The sequence below is a fragment of the Eurytemora carolleeae genome, unplaced genomic scaffold (genome assembly GCF_000591075.1).
Source record: "Eurytemora carolleeae unplaced genomic scaffold, Eaff_2.0 scaffold12, whole genome shotgun sequence".
NCBI lineage: Eukaryota > Metazoa > Arthropoda > Copepoda > Calanoida > Temoridae > Eurytemora > Eurytemora carolleeae.
In genome coordinates, this window is record NW_019396142.1 from 667,828 (window position 1) to 685,722 (window position 17,895).

Below are 17,895 nucleotides of genomic sequence, written 5' to 3' on the forward strand. Positions count from 1 at the left end.
AACTGTTGAACACTGTTTTATTTATATGATAATGTATAACAACAATGATTGGATTTAAATGATAAAATGCTCTTTCTCTGAATTCTACTTCCGCATCGGCCAGTTATCAATAGTAATCATTTCTTCCCCGTCCACCCCATCCATCCCCTCTCTGATCCCTGGATTGCTCCATCTCAGCAAGCTGATCCAAGGGGATTCTCTTGTGTAGAGCAGGTTGATCATTCCGTCCTCGTTTTATTTCAGGTTCATAATCTCCGTGATGGTTTCCATCAAAACCTCCTAGAACAGAAAACAAATAAGGAATATTAATTTTTTTATAAGTTTAAAGAGACTGTAAGCGTAATTCCAGGTGACCCTACTGGCACAGATGGCAATGTACGATTTATATCAGTACCCTCAAAAGCTTTGTCTGATCAAGTATGAATTAGATATCCATGTTTTTGTTGCTTTATTTATTTTCATTTGCAGTTCTTCTGCAAGTGACTTACGCGATTTTTGCCTATAATAAGAATTGGAGAAATTATCTTAGAATTGAATACTTATCAGGTCAGAAAAACGACGGTATCTAACACATCTTTTATCAGATTCAGGTCTCTACGGTGTCCTTGAAAATGGGGCGCTGCCATCTTTGCAAAGAGGGTCCCTTAAAACGACGCATACAGTCCCTTTAAAGCATTAGTTTTTATTGGAATTTGAGGGGATGTCAATGACTCAATACAACTCAGGCTTCCTGAATCTTATGTCTAGTTTTGAAGGCGAAAATGGGAGAGGGGGGGGGGACTATAAATACCTGATAGCTTGCCATTATCCCATAGATTTATTTTTAGGACACTCACGATTAACTGTCTAAACCTTTCGTCCGTTACATCATGAACCTATAAGAAATATTATCATGAAACTTTTCCTTTCCTGTATTAACCTTTCATACACTACATTAACCCTTCTATAAGTTTGAGCCAGGATAATAAATCTTAACAAAATAGAAATAAAAGCTAGTATTGCCTCGCACTCTATTCAACAGTTTGCGTCTAGTTTCTGGTAAACTTGTCAGTCAAGATCTATTGTTAAATAAAAGGTATTGCGTCAAATTCAGAAATGCAGTAAAATATTCCCACATTTTTTTAACAGGAAATATTTTTTATAGTATGGATCCAGAGTCCGAATTGAATGAATTTTAAACCGCGTCTCAAATCCTCCAAAAACCGGTTTCAATTGAGCGCCGTCTTAAATTTTGAAAAATTGAATAAAACTTTAAGTGGAACCAACCATATTTGAACCGCAGCTTAAATTTAAGCCGCGACTCAAATTCTTTAAATTCGCCCTCAAGGTAAGGAATCGAATCAAATCACTAACCAAATCCATTAAACAGATAAGGGGAGAAGTCCTTACTGACTTTTTTTCGGTCAGATCTTTTGTTAACAAAAATACTTACTAAAATGTGGAACTGAAAAGGATAAAAATTTAAAATTTTCCGGAAACATTTTTATCCGGATGGATCCAGGATGATGAAACTGAGTCAAGGGAGAATATAAAACTAACCTCTACAAAGTGTCCAACATTGTTGCAGTTTCTGCAGACCTTATCCTTACTCTTACATGTATCAGGAGTGTGTCCTGGACGTGTACATCTGAAAATATATATTAAATTCATCAAAACTATTGCCGAGAAATACAGGGGAAATTAGTTCCAAAACTAACACTTGGCCCATTTCTAACACTGAGTGTTAGAAATTGGCAAAATCTGCAAAGTTATCTTTTTCAAGAGTATATATCTTTAAATCCAAGTCGAGTAGAATAAAATTACACCGTATATTTATAAAAAAAAAATGGCTAAAACTATATATTGAAACATTTAATGTCAATTTTAAACTAATAATAAGGTGTTAGAATTAGTTTTTGATGATTCTTGATTTCATTTTCGAACATATCACCGGATTTCAGCTCATGTCGCGTTTTAGGAACATATCCTGGTTTTGAGACAATTACCGGATTTCAGCTCATGTCGCGTTTTCGGAACATATCATACATCATATGCCTGGAGGTGGACCCCAAGGTACACTGCTTGGTGTACTGGAGGACCTCGTACCGTGCAACAAACCGGTATCGGTTAGATAAAATGAGGAAACTTAGATTGTAGAAATAATTCAGAAGTTAATTTAGTCTTCACTTCACTCTTCATATTTCATGAGATAATTTTTGTTTTCAGTGATTTATTTTGTAAGTTATCAAAGTGAGTTTTGTTTTGAATTCTCAATTCTGGATTAAACTCAAAAACGGGAAAGTGGGTTTTGTCTCGAAAACGCGACAATGTTTCAAATTCAGGATATTTTCGAAAAATGGAAAACCTAACATCGTCTTGAAAACGGTCAAGAGCTTTAATATAAAAGAACTCCTATTATGATGTTGATTTTAAAAGTTTAAAATTGGGAATAATTGTCCTCGTCAAGTTTAATAAAATGTTGGTTATAGTTTTTATTATCGACTTTTACTCTGGATATGGACTGGGATCCCAAAAACCCAGTCTTTCAATTTGTGCCCATTTCTAACAATTCTAACAATCAGTGTTAGAAATGGGCCAAGTGTTAGTTTTGGAACTAATGTCTCCTGAAATAGACGCACAGGGGTGTTTTTTTTCTTAAAAATCACCCCATTATGAAAGAATATTTTGCCCCGAAATTAGATGTATGAAAATCATGCGTCCTCATCAAAAATAAGATTTAACTGAACTAACCTAGGACAAGGATAGTCCTCAAGTCTTGGAGGAGCAATGGCCGACATATTCGCCATAGATTTGGATGAAAATCCTTGATTGTATGCTGGCGGAGGAAGATTACTGATCTGGGGTGTGGGCAGAGGGTGTGTTTGTGATGTAGGCCAGTTACCCATGTCTATATATATTCAGTAAAAATAAATATATTCAGTAAAATACAACTATAAATTTCTAAACCCGTTATTTTAGCCACCCCGTTTTTCTAACTTTGACTATTTGATCATTCATAAGTACATCTATAATCAGATATTTAAAAGTGTAAACCGACGGATAAAAGAAAACAGTTATACAAGGTCTATAAAGTTTTAAAGAATCAAAAACCTGCTTGATGTGGAGTTCTAGCAGTCACCGTTTTACGCAATGCGTAGAATAGTCGTCGAGTTCCATAGTCAGACAGATATTTTCTAGAGCACAATAGTTAAATGCAATTTAAGTATAATTATTAAAATATGCAAAATATTTGAGAAAAAATTAATTAATAAACTGATAAATTACCAAAGTTTCTATCTCGCTATCCTAGACAATATTCTTCTAAATGATTATGAATACCTTGGTTTATGATGAGGAAGAAGCCACATATCAAGATACTCCTTGTTGTTCCTAAACTCAGACATCGAGCTTCTCATCGTCTAAACATTCAAATATAAAAATAAGATTTGAAGGTTTAAAGTAATCCGCGAAATATGATGAAAACAAATCCGCAAGTTTTTAGAAAAACACAAGATTGAAGGTAGTAATTTCATTCAAATTGTTTTAACTACAAATTTGTTAGTAGAATAATTTTGTTCAGCAAAATTGTTAATAGTCGAGGTAATTTATAGTTTTTTTTCCTTACCTGAGCCATATTTAGAATTTTAATGTTTGGGAAGCGGATATCCTTGAGTTTGTTGAGTAGGATCTCCTCCCAGTGTGCATGAACCTCAATCCTCTCCTCTCCATGAGGAGGTATCATTACTATCACCTGATCAGATAAAGTTTGGACAACTTAAAGGGACTGTAAGCGTAATTTCAAGTGATCCCCATGCAAAGATGACTATGCCAGTTTTACAACAGTACTCTTAAAAGCTTTGTCTGATCAAAAATGAAATAGATATTTATATTTTTGTATCTTCAAACTGTTTATTTTCATTTGCGGTCTCTCTACGAAAGTTACGGGCACAATGCACGTTTCTTGCTTACCAAGAAGCAATGGAGAAAGTCAGAGAGTCATAAAAATTACGCTATCTTCCACATTCTTTATCCGATTTTGGTTCAAGGGGTTTTGCATGGAGGGGTCAATGAAAATTACGATTAAATACCGTCTCTTTAGACAATATCAAAACATGTTTCTAATATTGTTAATATTATTAACATTCACAAATTGAAGACAATGTCGAAATTTTATGAAACTCAGTTTCGCTGTTTAAATAAAATTTTCCACGCCAAATTTGTTTTTAACCCGATTTTTTTTATTAAGTCATGTCTAATCATGTTTGCTGACTGGCCATGTGTATATTCTTAAAAACAAGTAATATTATTTTGAAGAAAAAAAAGTCCACAAAATCTTCTTGTTGGATTGTTTTCTGATAATTACCTGTTTATTCTGTCTGACAAGGTTAAGAACCAAATCCTTGAAAATACGAGCTTTGGACATCAGCTTTGGCTCATTTCTTTTCTTAACCTCGTCCATAGGAGCATCCTTTAACGTGATCAGGTTCGGATCCGACAGATCCATTGTACCAATAGATATTCCTGTATACAAGATATAATGTTATTAATCTAGGATTTCATGATTTACATTCAAAAATTCATCTATATATAAACTTTTCTTGTCTGTCTGTTTGTAGATAATAAAACAAAACAAAAACTGCTAAACCCATCGGGTCCAAATTTTTTACAGAAATCCACATTGAAATTGAAAATTTCAAACGGAAAATGTCGACATAGTTTTTTTGAAAATGTGCCAATTTAAAAGGAAAAATCCACGAAAAATTGAGAATGTTTAAAAATGACAATTTTTAGGGAAATAATTAAAAGCTACAAGCCTATAATTGTTAATAGGAAAGGGGGATAAGCCTAGTAATCTATAAAGACTTAAGTTCAATTCTTACCAACTTTAACACATGCTTGAGAGAGGTTCACCAGGAGCATGTCTCTTGTATCATCATACAGTGATGATAGAGTCTCATTTTCATTGCACAGAATCTAAAATAAATACACATCTGTCAAGTTTATTCGTCGGTCTGGAGCAAAAACAAAAACGTAAAAAGGACAAACAAACCACACCACCTGCCATGGGCCAAGCTAAGGGGATTGTCACAATTTGTTCAAGTTAATAAAAAATATAGCAAAAATATCTATGTTTAGTCGAATGATGAAAGAAGAGAAGTCATAAACTTAAAACAAATGACCAATACTACGCTCTTCATATTTCATGGTATAAATAAAAAATAGGAGTTTTACCTTGAAATTTACTTTTTTCTCCATTCTTAGAACAACGTTCTTGGTGTCTTCCACCTTATGCAAGGATTTCCAGTGAGCGTCTCCTATCAGGGTCATGTTCAAGGCCCACTTGTTCTCCTCAAACTCATGATCAATAGCTGCAGGAGGGAGGACCGCCAGGGTGGATAACCGTTCTCCACTCATAGATCTTGATCTTCGTTTCTTCTCGACACTTCGAGATCTTGATCTTTTCCTTCCTCGGCCTTCACGATCCTTATCCTTGTCCTTCTTCTTCTTAGACTTCTTTTCTTCTCCGTCAACTTCTGCAAATTAAAATATAAATAAAAATCAGGTCAGGCTGTTTTTATACCAGCTCCAGCTAAGAGCAACAAACATATTGTTGAATTTATCTAAAATTGAAACTGCGGCAATGGTATTAAGATATGAGAAGATCTAACACCCCACCGATATTTTCACAGCTTTAAAGAATTAACAAATGAAAAAAGTAGAATTGAGTTATTCAAAAAAAATTGTCAACTAAATTCTTAACAAAAGGTTGAATAAAATAAGTCAGTATAATTAAATAATTTATAAAAGATATATGCTATACAATCACCTTATCCACCTTGTTATGGAGCAGAGCAGCAGTACTTCCAGCCATTGGGTCAACTTTACCATCTCCTTGATTAATATACACATATCAAGGTTAGCTACACCACGAAGTAGCTACAGGTTTACCCACAAAGGATGAGACTGTAAAGACGATTTGTGAAAATTAAGTCTTTCCCTTGATTGTGGTCTTTAAGGATTTAAGGATTTGGTAAAGGATGAAAGAACTTCACATTTTCAGAGAATCAGAAATATTAGTGTAAAACCTATATCTAAAGCCCTATTTAGGAAGTGACGAGGAGTGACGAACCCAGTGCTCACATAAACCTTGAACTACAACGAGAGCTAGATCCGCACCTAATCATCAATCTTCAAGCTGCAGAAGATGTATAGTACTTTCCATTTAACCCTAATTTTAGCCCATATTTAGCCCTGTTCAACGAATATTTTACCCTGTTGATTGAAAGCATATTTAGCCTAATTTTATTGTATAACTGAAAGTTTTATCTAAAAAAATTAAAGTAAAACGATTTTAAACTTATAAATATAAAAGGAAGTACGTGCAATACCATCAATCTTAAAAATGTAACCATGTATGTAAACCTATTTACTCCCAAAACATTCATTAAAATATTTAATTAGAGGCCTTTTTCAGACCAAACAATATGGTCTTGTTTGAATGCAAATAATTAATAATTTCTCTATGATATAAACAAAAGGTTTGAGAAATATTATAATACTGTACATTCCTTAACGTACTGTATTACTTGTACATGGGAACAGTGTACACGTTGTTGTACCCTGATCTTATCCCTCGCCGGTGCATCGACAATATATACCCCTGTTCAGGAGCTGAGGACAATATCGTTGCATCCTGACCACATCTAACTGGTTTGAGAAACGGAAGACAGGTGTTGTTCTGACACTTGTACAAGAAGACTGTACTACAAACAGTAGTTCTGGAGCTACTGCTGTACCTGTACCTCGACGGAAGAAGATTGTACTGGTACTATATAATCCTGGTTTGACCTGGATAAGGAGACGCTGTACTCTCTGGACCTGTGAGCATGAAGCTGTCCTGTTATTACAGCCATGAGTTATTCACAGGTGTGTTTATATCTCCTATACTGCTGTACCGTTGCTGTACACGGTACTCGCAATCTTGACTATTCTCTACTCTAACGTATTCAGGACTTGAAGGAGAGTGTTGATATTGAGTTGAAGATTGAATGGAGATTGTTGTTCTCAACCCTGGAGTTGACAACCTGTTAGTTTGGAGCTGAAGAGGTGTATGCTGAACCTGGGGTGAGAGCCAAATATTCTCAAACCAGGAAACAAATACCCTCCTGATCTCGTGAGCTCTGGTCAGAACGATGACAGGTGTGTTAAAACGATGATTTAAAGTGAATTTAAATCTAATATAAACTATTCAAGAAGTGAACCTTCGGAGATAAGGGGATCCGGTTAAATAAACAGTCTCGTCAAGAAATATACCTACGTGGACGGTGCTCCACCCACTCAGTCGATGCACCAAATGTAAGCACTCTTTTTAATATATTCGTGTGATTGATTGATTGTAAAATAATGATTAGTCGATGGTATTGCTTTAAAAATTGTTAAATTATATGGAACTGATAAATATTGAGATTTATTTTTTCAGTTTCCACCGCAAGACGTGCTTTCCCTGTTCCTAGACAATAAATGAACTGTGGATATTTACAGAAAGAAGCGTGTGAGAAATGGGTTTATGTTTATGTTAGGATTATTTTCAGGACTCCTGGCGGAGTATATAAGAAAATTTCCGATTGTTGTCATGATATTCAAATGATTGCATATATCCCATTAATATACAGATTATATTATATTCAATGATTACGAATATGAGTATGACGACTGAGCCTGCGTCCAGCATTTGGCGTGAGGACCTGGCCCGACCTAATTGAAAATTAGGTGAGAAATGCACAATTAGGCAACAGACAGTAAAAATTCCGTACAATCGTCGTTGAAATCTCATTCTTTGTGGGTAACCCTGTATATTGAACTTTAACAGATAGATTCAATTTCCTTCAAATCAAAAAATTGAAGAAACAATCACCTTATCCACCTTGTTATGGAGCAGAGCAGCAGTACTTCCAGCCATTGGGTCAACTTTACCATCTCCTTGATTAATATACACATATCAAGGCTAGCTACACCACGAGGTAGCTACAGGTTTACCCACAATGGATGAGACTGTAAAGACGATTTGTAACTCTTAAAATATGACGATTCCAAGTGAAAATTAAGTCTTTCCCTTGATTGTGGTCTTTAAGGATTTAAGGATTTGCTAAAGGATGAAAGAACTTCACATTTTCCGAGAATCTGAAATATATGGCAACAGACCGTAAAAATTCCGTACAATCGTCGCTAAAATCTCTTTCTTTGTGGGTAACCCTGTATATTGTGGGTAATCAAAGAATTGAAAAATGAATGAACCAAAGAGCCCTCCCCCCACCCCGACCTAGAAGAATAAAAGGATATTACCTTTGCCATCGGTTTTAATAATTCCTCCGACATCTAGACCTTGCACCACCGCAAATACCTGCTCCACCTTACTCATTATACTATCCGTTACACCAGTTAGTTTCTCAACCTCACCACGGACCTAAACTCAAGGATTTCAGTGATAGTCAATATTTAACACAACTTCAGTATTTACTATTTACAGAGAGATAATACTACTTCGTGGTATTTTCCTTATAGTAAAAGCACGATATAAAAAATCTTATTAAAACGGACTAGCCTTAATGTAATTTTAAAGAAACTAAAAAATAGACTACGGAGTGTGTAAGTAACTTTCTAAAAAGGCAAGAATAAGTTTCATTCAATTCAAACAACGACGTTTACAAACAATACTGCTCCGATTTAAAATTAATTTGTAACACTTAAAAATGGGAGGCTTACGTTAAATAGTATTGACATCAATTAGAGGAAAAGTACACTGATGTTCCGAACGGTCATAAATAAAACGTCTGTTTTAAAAAATTTCACAATTACCTTCGTGGAATCATTCTCCTCCAAAACCTTCTCCATCCTGGACTTCTCACTCTCCTCCAACCGTCTGACCAGGTCCTGGTTCTGCTTCTGCAGCTCGGTAACCTTTTTCTTGTGAAAATCCTCGTTCTCACCGAAAAATTTCTTGACTTTGTTTTCAAACTCCTGGTTTGTGTTTAATCTGTTAGTTAGGGTTCGGGTGTTCTCCTCCTGGTTACTCAGGAGGTTCTGCAGACGTCTGAACATTTAGAGTGTAAAAGCAGGGGTGTATTTATTTTTTTTCACTCCCATCTCTTTGGAAAACTTTCCTTCAGTGTTTTATTCGTTAAATTGGGGAAAGTATATACCCCTTATACAACATATTATCCTTATTCCATGAATATTTCTCAAAACAATATACTTACAGATAACAACCTTACAAAACAGTGAAAAATGGATTTCAAGCTACAAATAAGGGTAAAATTAGCCATGCGGACTGGATGAGGAATACAATAATTGACAAGAGGAATGATCTAGGTTTGTCAAATTCTCCTTTATCATAAAAAAGGTCAATAATCGTAAGATTCATCGTAAAAACCAAACCTGATCTGATCATCCTTCTCCTTAAGCTGGCGATTACAATCTTCAACTGTCTCCCGTAAGCGTTCCATGAGCAGAAGGTTGTTGTGTGAAACAATCTCTAGGATCTTAGAGTTAGTCAGGTTGAAGCTCTTTAAACCGCCCACCTCGCCAAAGTCAACGGCAGAAAGGAGACTATTTGTTCCACCGAATGCATCTGGACTTTCAAACTTATCCGAATCTGACACGATCGCAGATCTTTTGGTTATTATCTGAACCCCGTCACAAGCAGCCATTTTAGCTTCTGCCCACTCGAAAAACGGTCTTGGACCGAGTAATTTTACAACCTTGAGTCTCACTGCAGAGTCTTTCACCTCGTGAATACTGTCCCGATGACCCAGAGCATACTCTGCATTTATTTTTTTACACTTAACACAGAATTGATCTTTAGATCTACAATCTGACTCAAGGTGGTTGCTCCGACCACACCGGAGACAAATGTTTGTGTTGAAAGAATTAGTTGGACCAACTCCGTTCTCAGGCCCATCTGCAGAACCAAGCAACTTTATACTCTCACCTTAATCAAAGCAATTTTTTAATTTAAATTTATGTTCAATTTATAATATTCGTACGAAAAAAAATTCATAACTGATCTTACCAATCGTATGTTTCTCATTCTTGAGTCCCTGGATGAGTGTGGTAGCAACATTCTGGTCATGAACAGAAACCATGACCCAACCATCAGCAGGGCCTCCAACAGCCCCGTCACACTCCAACAACTCACCGTACGGTTCAAAAGCTTTCCGGATCTGAGCTTCAGACAAACAGGTACTGACAAAATTGGTTATAGTTAGATCTTCTAAACTGTTGACAGAGGATGATTGTAGAAACGACATTTGAAAAAAAGANAAAATGACAATAAACGCTATATAAATCAAGAATTTTATAAATTGATAACCAATGAAAGGCACTACATTTATTAAAAATATGTAAATTATAATGATAAGTTGTGAGCAGTGCGCGCACCATTCCACCCGCCGCAATGTAGCTGTAAAATGATCAGCGGCATTTGTCTTCTTGAACTTGAATAATGCAACTTTAATATTTCAATTAATTTTTATGTTTTATAGAAATGACATTTTAAAAGTTTCGTATGAAAAAAAATCGTTCCAAAAATAATTAAAGAATTTCTTAATTCCTATTCTAACGGAAGGAAAAAAATATATTTGTTGCGTCCTCCCTGTTTAAAGTCGTCTCTATTTTTGTCCCAACAGAAAACATCTGACTCACGAAACTCTCCTCTCCTGCTGTTATAAACCGCGCGAGAAAATAATTGAACTTGTAAACTAATTAACGGAATAAAGTTAAGTTAGCATGATATCAAACATTATAGAGAAGTAGTAGACTGTGGTAGTACATTACAAATTTACATTTCTGTAAAATAAATTAGAATTTTCTTAAAATGAAACGAAAGAGAGAAAAGGAATCGTCCGATTTATCAGACACAGAGCACATGCAGGCATTTAAAAAGCATAAAAAATCTAAATTTAAAAAGGAAAAGAAGAAGAAAGAAAAGAAAGCCAAGAAAGATAAGAAAAAGAAAAGTAAAAAAGAAAAAAAGCATAAACATGAGAAGGAGCGAAGTCCTGAGAAGAATGGTGATGAAGAACGGAGTGAAGTACATAAAAAGCGTGCTCCGATGACTAAAGAAGAATGGGAGAAACAACAGAATCACATTCGTAGGTGGGTTAGTAACAACTTAATAGTTAAGTTGGTAATTTCCATGAGAACGATTTTTGGCCCCCCCCTCCTATCAATTCAGCATGCGGATCAAGATTCAATTGCCAAAATATTAATTCAAAATGTATCAAAAGAACCACAAATCTCGGTATGTTTTCTATTCGTTAGAAATTAACCCTATCAAATTCCAGTAATTTAAAGTCTAAATGTTTGAAAAAAGAATGTCCATAAAAGGGAGGGGGGCATAAAACGTATTACTCTCCGGAAAATTTAAACAGTGGTTAAACATAACTTAGAATTGTCGTAGGAGGCTGATTTTTTGCATGCAAACTCAGAATTATTATTACATGCATTTTTGGTTTTGAAGGAATCTGAGCAAAAGTGCGCGCGCGCGCTTTTTGCGAAAAAATGCGACCTTTTTTACAGTAAATCAATGTTAACTTCATTAATTGCACTTGAAAATTTTTCCTCACACTCTTGAAACAAATATGCGCTAAAAAAATTCACCCCTAAAGTCTTAAATGTCCGCGCGCGCGCGCAATAAAAGAAAATATCTTTGAATACTTTTGTGCTAAGTTTGGCCCAAGTTAGAATAACAGTTGCATGTGATACATCAAACTATAGCAATTTAAAGATGCTTTCCGTTATGTCCTGGAACTTTAGAAAAACTATGATAGGTGGACCCCATAATTACCCTATGGCCAGCAGCGCGCCGATCAGAGTTCTGAAACTTAATTTTTCTTACCTAAGAAAGAGAATCTTGTTTCCAGTACCCCAGAATCGACATACTACATGCAAAACATATGACAGGATGACCCATAATGTAACTACCGGCTACTGGCGCGCCGGTCAGAATGCTCGAATATTTATTTTGACCTCAGAAATGAATTCCTCATGCCAAATTACCTATAAATCGACATACAACATGTAAATATGTGGGAAGATGACCCATAATGAAACTGCCAGCTACTAGCGCGCCGGTCAGAATGCTCCAATGTCTATTTTGACCTCGGAAATGAATTCCTTGTCCCAATTTTGCTATAGTTTGATGTATCACATGCAACTGTTATTCTAACTTGGGCCAAACTTAGCACAAAAGTATTCAAAGATATTTTCTTTTATTGCGCGCGCGCGCGGACATTTAAGCCTTTGGAGGTGAATTTTTTTAGCGCATATTTGTTTCAAGAGCGTCAGGAAAAATTTTCAAGTGCAATTAATGAAGTTAACATTGATTTACTGTCAAAAAAGTCGCAATTTTTACAAAAAGCGCGCGCGCGCACTTTTGCTCAGATTCCTTTAAAACCAAAAAATGCATGTAATATACATAATTCTCAGTTTGCATGCAAAAAATCAGCCTCCTACGACAATTCTAAGCTGTGTTTAACCACTGTTTAAATTTTCCGGAGAGTAATACGTTTTATGCCTCCCCCCCCCCTTATATTATCAATATTTTTGAAATATCATTTCAAATATGCAAAAAAATGCGAAATTTTAAAAACCTGATGTGCTATTAAAAAAAAAATGTGCCAATTTCTTTTAACGGGTTGTATGCAAATAATTTGCAAAATTTTCTTTGCTAAACTTGTGAAAACCGTTTCCACATGTCATAGCTTTCCAAAAAGCTAAATATTATCAAAATCAGACATCTGAAAGTGGATCAAAACAAATATCTGGTTTGTTACAGGATAAATTAGTCATTCTGGCAGTTTGCGTGAGGATTCATGCTGTCAGTATATAAAAGCTCAGTTTTAGACCTAAAGGGAGGGCTATGGGCATAGGAAAAGTTAGAAAATTTTGACAGCCTCAGACCAATACTTTTTGAGTTATGTAAAAAACTTCAAGGGGTGTAGTCAAATTGCTCCCCCCCTCAGCAGGAATAGGGTTAAGAAAGATGTAAAAGTGTATGAAAGAAACCCTATAAACTGGATCCTAATATTTATCATAGTGGAAAGGTACTTATCCACAGGATTAAATAGCTAAAAACGAATTCCAGGGTATTTGATGAGGATACTGGAAGGATGAGGTTGGTTCGAGGATCAGGAGAGATTATGGAAGAATGTGTCTCCAAGGAGCGCCAACAAGCCATCAATAAACAGGTCTAGCCATCCTTCAATAAGGTTTTAAATAACCGTTTTGGAGGAGACAACTCTAGTTGTTTTCTGACTAATTTATCAAAATAAAAATTTAAGTTTACCTAGGGTATATTGCATAATTTTGTCCCTAACCGCCATGATTTTCTCCATCTTTAGTAACACCATCAAACTCACCTGTCTGTAGCTTCAAAGTTCATTGTACACACATTATAAACAGTTTTCATATTTCATACTTTAATTCAAAGTTTCAGAATTTTATTTATTGTTTGTATAAACACTTCTTCATGAATCCTAATTTTAAATTATTTCAGGCAACTCTGGCTGACGGAGCTGGTTTCCAGAAAAGTTTAGCGAGACAGCTTAAATGAATATTTATGTAAAAACCTTGCATTTCTTATCTGTGTTATTTGTTATTTGGGTTTTCAAATCCAAACCTTCTATTTATTATTTAAAATTTCAGATTAAAATGTAAAATGTCTGACTCTAGGTCCAGCTCTGATGCTAACGGAAACTTCTGTGACGGAGTGGAGCAGGGCCCGCTCAATGAATCTGTCGAAGAACACAATGATCTCAATATTTCCTCCAATGATCTCCCAGACATCTCTCAGCATGATTTATCCTCCAATGATCTCCCAGACATCTCCCTCCATAATATATCCTCCAATGACTTACCTCCGGAAGCCTCCGATCTTGAATTATCAAGTAATGATCTCCCTCCGGAGAGCCCGGAGAAAAATGAAATGTCTCTGTTAAACCGTTCTTCTGACTTCTTACCTACTGAGAGCCCTAAAAGGTAGTTATTAATTTTTAATAAAAAGACGATTGAAAACAAACTATTAAGGTTTATGCCTTCCATCCGGGTAGGGGGGGGGGTGTAGGCTTTTAGATTTAACCACTTAATTTTATACTTAAAGTCTGATGATTTCTTTTATGCAATTCGAGTCTTAACTATTTTAACTAGCTTGGGATCTTTGCCTGGAAAATAAACTTTTCTAGAAAACTGAACAAATACTTAAAAAAGCTAAGAACATTCCCGTGACTTTAATGAGTTCCTCATTTGATACAAGTCGGTCAAGATGTTCACGATATAGGATCAGACAGACAAACAGAGATTAGTAATCTTTTTGTATAAAGATATTGTATATAAATAAGATTTAGTTAATAAGCAAAATCTTTTAAATGATTTCTTAAACTGTCCTAATCAAACCTTATTGGATCAGGATCAGTATCAATGGAATTGAATCAGGAGACAACCTGGAGCAGATGATGCTGGAGATCGGAGATATTGATGAGTCCTTATCCTCCCCGAGAGAGGTTGAGGACTACAGAACTGCAATCTCAAACAGAGATAATCTCATCAAGCGGTAGGATCGATTAATACAAGTTCAATGGTTTCATTTTGATAAGTATCCGGGTCCGAACTAAAAAAAGGAATCGATCCAGATGTAGATTTTCTGAAAATTATTGCATTTTCTTAAAGTAGAAGAAAGTTCTCCAACGAGTTTATTTTTTTATTATTTATTCTTCTGTATTCCTAGGTTATCAACCAGCCTACAGCATGTTCTCAAGGAAAGGGGAGAAGATGCACAGATAACTTCACTTCTAGGAATCATATTACAAACAAAACTTAATTATTAATTCACTAATGAAAAGAAGCAGTTTAAAAATTGATATACTTCCTAATAATCATGACATAAAGTTGGAATCTAGTAATTTTATTATTTGTAACATTTTCCTTTCTAGTTATTATTTTTTTAATGAACGTTTTTTATTATGAAAAACATAATTAAATTCTGTTTTGTTTTATCAGAGGAGGAGATGAACAGTCTCAAGGTTCAGGTTAAGCTAGCAGTAGAGAAGGCAGCTAAAAATAAATCCTGCAGGTCTTAATTTTCATAATTACAGTATTTTATATTGATCAATGATTACTTAACAACATGTTTAGAATAAGTTTTCATGGAAAAGCTTAAAGAGTCTGTCGACGTAATTTTATGAATTACATGCAGGGACATATTTTCTTCAAACTATTTCTTTCGAAATCGAAAATAATTTCGGGTGGTGGGTAATTCTTGTTCTTGAATAAACCTCTGGTTGCATGTCATTGTCCTTTAAACTTTTGTCTAAAACACTTATGAATAATTTTAAATTAATAATTTTATGGAGTTACATTTTTCTATTTATAAATTTTTTGTTTTTAAATGCGGTTTCTCTTGGGGATTAATGGAGCAGAGAATAGGAATGAATTCAGGAGAACTTTTATCTTCTAAAAATATTTTCTAGAGTATTTTAATATGATGTCCGCCGATAAGTTAAGTTTAGCCATAAGATTATTGATTTATTTTGTGTTTTCCCCTCATTTAAAAAGAACTATTCGTTAATTTGTTCATAACATGTCTGGTTGTTCACCCTATGTATGTAGGATGTAGCTTGTAGATTGATATTTGTATATTCAGAACCCGGTATACGCAGCTGGAGAAGGAACGAGATGAGCTGATTTCAAACCTAAACCTAGTCTCAGCTCAGCTCAAGCTCAACATGGATTCCCTCCAAGAGAAAGAATCCGCACTCCTTCTCCTAGAATCTAGTCTTGCCAGTATTAAATCTCAAACTAACCAAGAAATTGCTCAATTGAAACTAGACGTACAAAAGACTGAGGAAAGGATGAAGGTTGAGAGTGAGGAAAAGCTTAAGAAACTAATGGGTGAGTACGAAATAAAACTCCAGAATCAGGTCGAGGATCATCAGAAGGAGGTGACTGCTCTGGAGGAGAAATATGAAAAGGAGCTTGAGGCTATGGAGGACAGGTACGAGGAGGAGCAGGTGGTGGAGTTCAACCTTCTTGACGCAGAACTTCTCAGTGTTAGGGAGGAGAGGAATGATCTGCGAGAGAGGTTGGATGAGATTGAATCAGGGACTAGAGCCCTGGAACTAAATAAACTCCAAGAGGAGCAGAATCTACTCTTGAAGAAAGCAGAAAATGAACAGAAAGCTCTAGGTAAAATCTATTCTTATATCAGCAAACATAATAAAATCTAACTAACATAAGATTAATCTTGTGTAATGTGTAAATCATTTTTATTTTAGTCGAGAAAATGTTAAAACTTGAGAAACTATATGCAGAGGAATCTTCTATCAGAATGTCCCTTGAACAAAACCTGAACGAGGTTAGCTCCGTTCTAGATGAAACTCAGTACAATGCTATACCCTTGAAGGTTCGGGAATCTATCGAGAAATCTCTCCGACTCTCCTGTAACTTCTCTAGGAGCAGAGAGAGTCTATCTCAAGACGGAGATAATCAGAGTTGGAAGGAGAACCTGTTTCCTTCATCTAATATCACTCAGATCGAGAGTGAAGACGATGTTTCCTTTAGATCTACAGGTAAATCTTATTCTTCAAAAATATTGTGATAAAATATTTTGTTAATCGTAAAATTTCTGATAAAAATCTTATATATTTCTCAGATGTTAAATTCATATTTAAACCTTTATTTCTGATCACTGACATGTTCGTATCTAGATACTGAGACTACTCCAGTCCACCGACCCGTTCTACAGAGATATGTAGATGAGTCTGACCTAGTTCGTTCTCTGAAGGTATTCCAGCTTCTAATCTAGTGTTTTCATGTATCCTTTTATAGGAAATTATATTCCAGCTTTCAATCTAGTGTTTTCATGTATCCTGTTATAGGAAATTATATTCCAGCTTCCAATCTAGTGTTTTCATGTATCCTATCCTATTATAGGAAATTATATTAATTACAATTACAATTTTTTATATTGTTTAATGTAATTTTGCTTTAGACAAATATAAATGATAAATATATTATAGGAAATTATATTTATTACAATTTTTGTACTTGATAACAATATATTAACAATACAGAGGAGGTCGGATCTTTTGTGTGGGGTATCGTTGGTAATCTTAATAGGTTTGATCTCGATATACAATTTGGGCACTTTTAATTTGATCATACACGATTTATCCCCCAATTAAAGTTATATCTGCAGGGTATGACCATCACGGGATATCGGAGATTAATTGAATAATTCCGAAAGTTTCCCATAATCAAGATCACTACTTGATCCCGAGATTCTCAACACATAAGTTTAGCCTGAGTTCTAAAACTGAACAACCATAATTTTATTATTAAAATGATTTTAGTAAAATATATTTATGAACTTATTTCAACCTGAACTATATTTATTTCCTTTGGTATATTGTTAAATCAAAATATTGTACTTCACAGGGAGAGCACGAAAAAGAGATGAGTGAACTGAGAAGATATTTTGAAAACTACTGCGCAGAAATGGAAAGAAGATACAGGAATGAGTTTGAGGAGCATTTAGCCCATCAGAGAAACCTTTCTAGTCGACAGGGGTAAGAGATCCTAAAAACTAAGTTATTAAAACAATCTAAGCATGTAACCTTTATCATCACCATTTAAATTTCTAGGACGGCTCCACTTTCTTTAGAGATATCACAAGGACAGTTAGATTTCTCCGAACTGGAGTCTATATCTCCACGTTCTTTAGACAGTTCTCAGCTTAACTCCTTAGGTAAGAATTGGCCGAAAAAACTTAAACCCTTATCAAAGAACCTTCATCTTACAATTATAAAAATTAATAATGTATTATTATTCCTTTCTTGAAGATGGATATAAGTTGTTTTCACT

At 35.0% G+C, this 17,895-nt stretch overlaps 3 protein-coding genes and 1 long non-coding RNA gene across 4 annotated transcripts in view; 3 read left to right on the forward strand and 1 right to left on the reverse strand.

Moving 5' to 3' along the window:
* LOC111696215 (uncharacterized) lies at positions 1-5,531 on the reverse strand. Its single transcript, XM_023465763.1, has 10 exons — positions 5,212-5,531; positions 4,860-4,953; positions 4,343-4,500; positions 3,605-3,730; positions 3,319-3,398; positions 3,091-3,173; positions 2,731-2,887; positions 1,540-1,627; positions 791-875; positions 1-279 (listed from the first exon to the last, which is right to left on the reverse strand). The coding sequence occupies exons 1-10, from the start codon at positions 5,392-5,394 to the stop codon at positions 107-109; spliced, it is 1,227 nt and encodes a 408-aa protein (XP_023321531.1). The 5' UTR covers positions 5,395-5,531; the 3' UTR covers positions 1-106.
* Positions 5,532-6,914: 1,383 nt separating this feature from the next.
* LOC111696218 (uncharacterized) lies at positions 6,915-7,883 on the forward strand. Its single transcript, XR_002764029.1, has 3 exons — positions 6,915-7,179; positions 7,234-7,335; positions 7,460-7,883. It is a non-coding gene; the product is annotated as an uncharacterized LOC111696218 (long non-coding RNA).
* Positions 7,884-10,642: 2,759 nt separating this feature from the next.
* Positions 10,643-13,684, forward strand: LOC111696217 (ADP-ribosylation factor-like protein 6-interacting protein 4). The gene is made up of 3 exons (XM_023465765.1): positions 10,643-11,133; positions 13,124-13,226; positions 13,535-13,684. Exons 1-3 carry the CDS (start codon positions 10,853-10,855, stop codon positions 13,589-13,591), a joined length of 441 nt encoding a protein of 146 aa, XP_023321533.1. The 5' UTR covers positions 10,643-10,852; the 3' UTR covers positions 13,592-13,684.
* LOC111696211 (uncharacterized) overlaps positions 13,677-17,895 on the forward strand; it is a 28,071-nt gene continuing 23,852 nt past the window's right edge. The window contains exons 1-9 of the mRNA XM_023465759.1: positions 13,677-14,016; positions 14,444-14,587; positions 14,762-14,829; positions 15,034-15,106; positions 15,677-16,218; positions 16,308-16,601; positions 16,740-16,816; positions 17,470-17,600; positions 17,676-17,779. Coding sequence (XP_023321527.1) covers positions 13,697-14,016; positions 14,444-14,587; positions 14,762-14,829; positions 15,034-15,106; positions 15,677-16,218; positions 16,308-16,601; positions 16,740-16,816; positions 17,470-17,600; positions 17,676-17,779 — 1,753 coding nt within the window. The 5' untranslated portion in view covers positions 13,677-13,696. The remainder of the gene's footprint in view (positions 14,017-14,443; positions 14,588-14,761; positions 14,830-15,033; positions 15,107-15,676; positions 16,219-16,307; positions 16,602-16,739; positions 16,817-17,469; positions 17,601-17,675; positions 17,780-17,895) is intronic.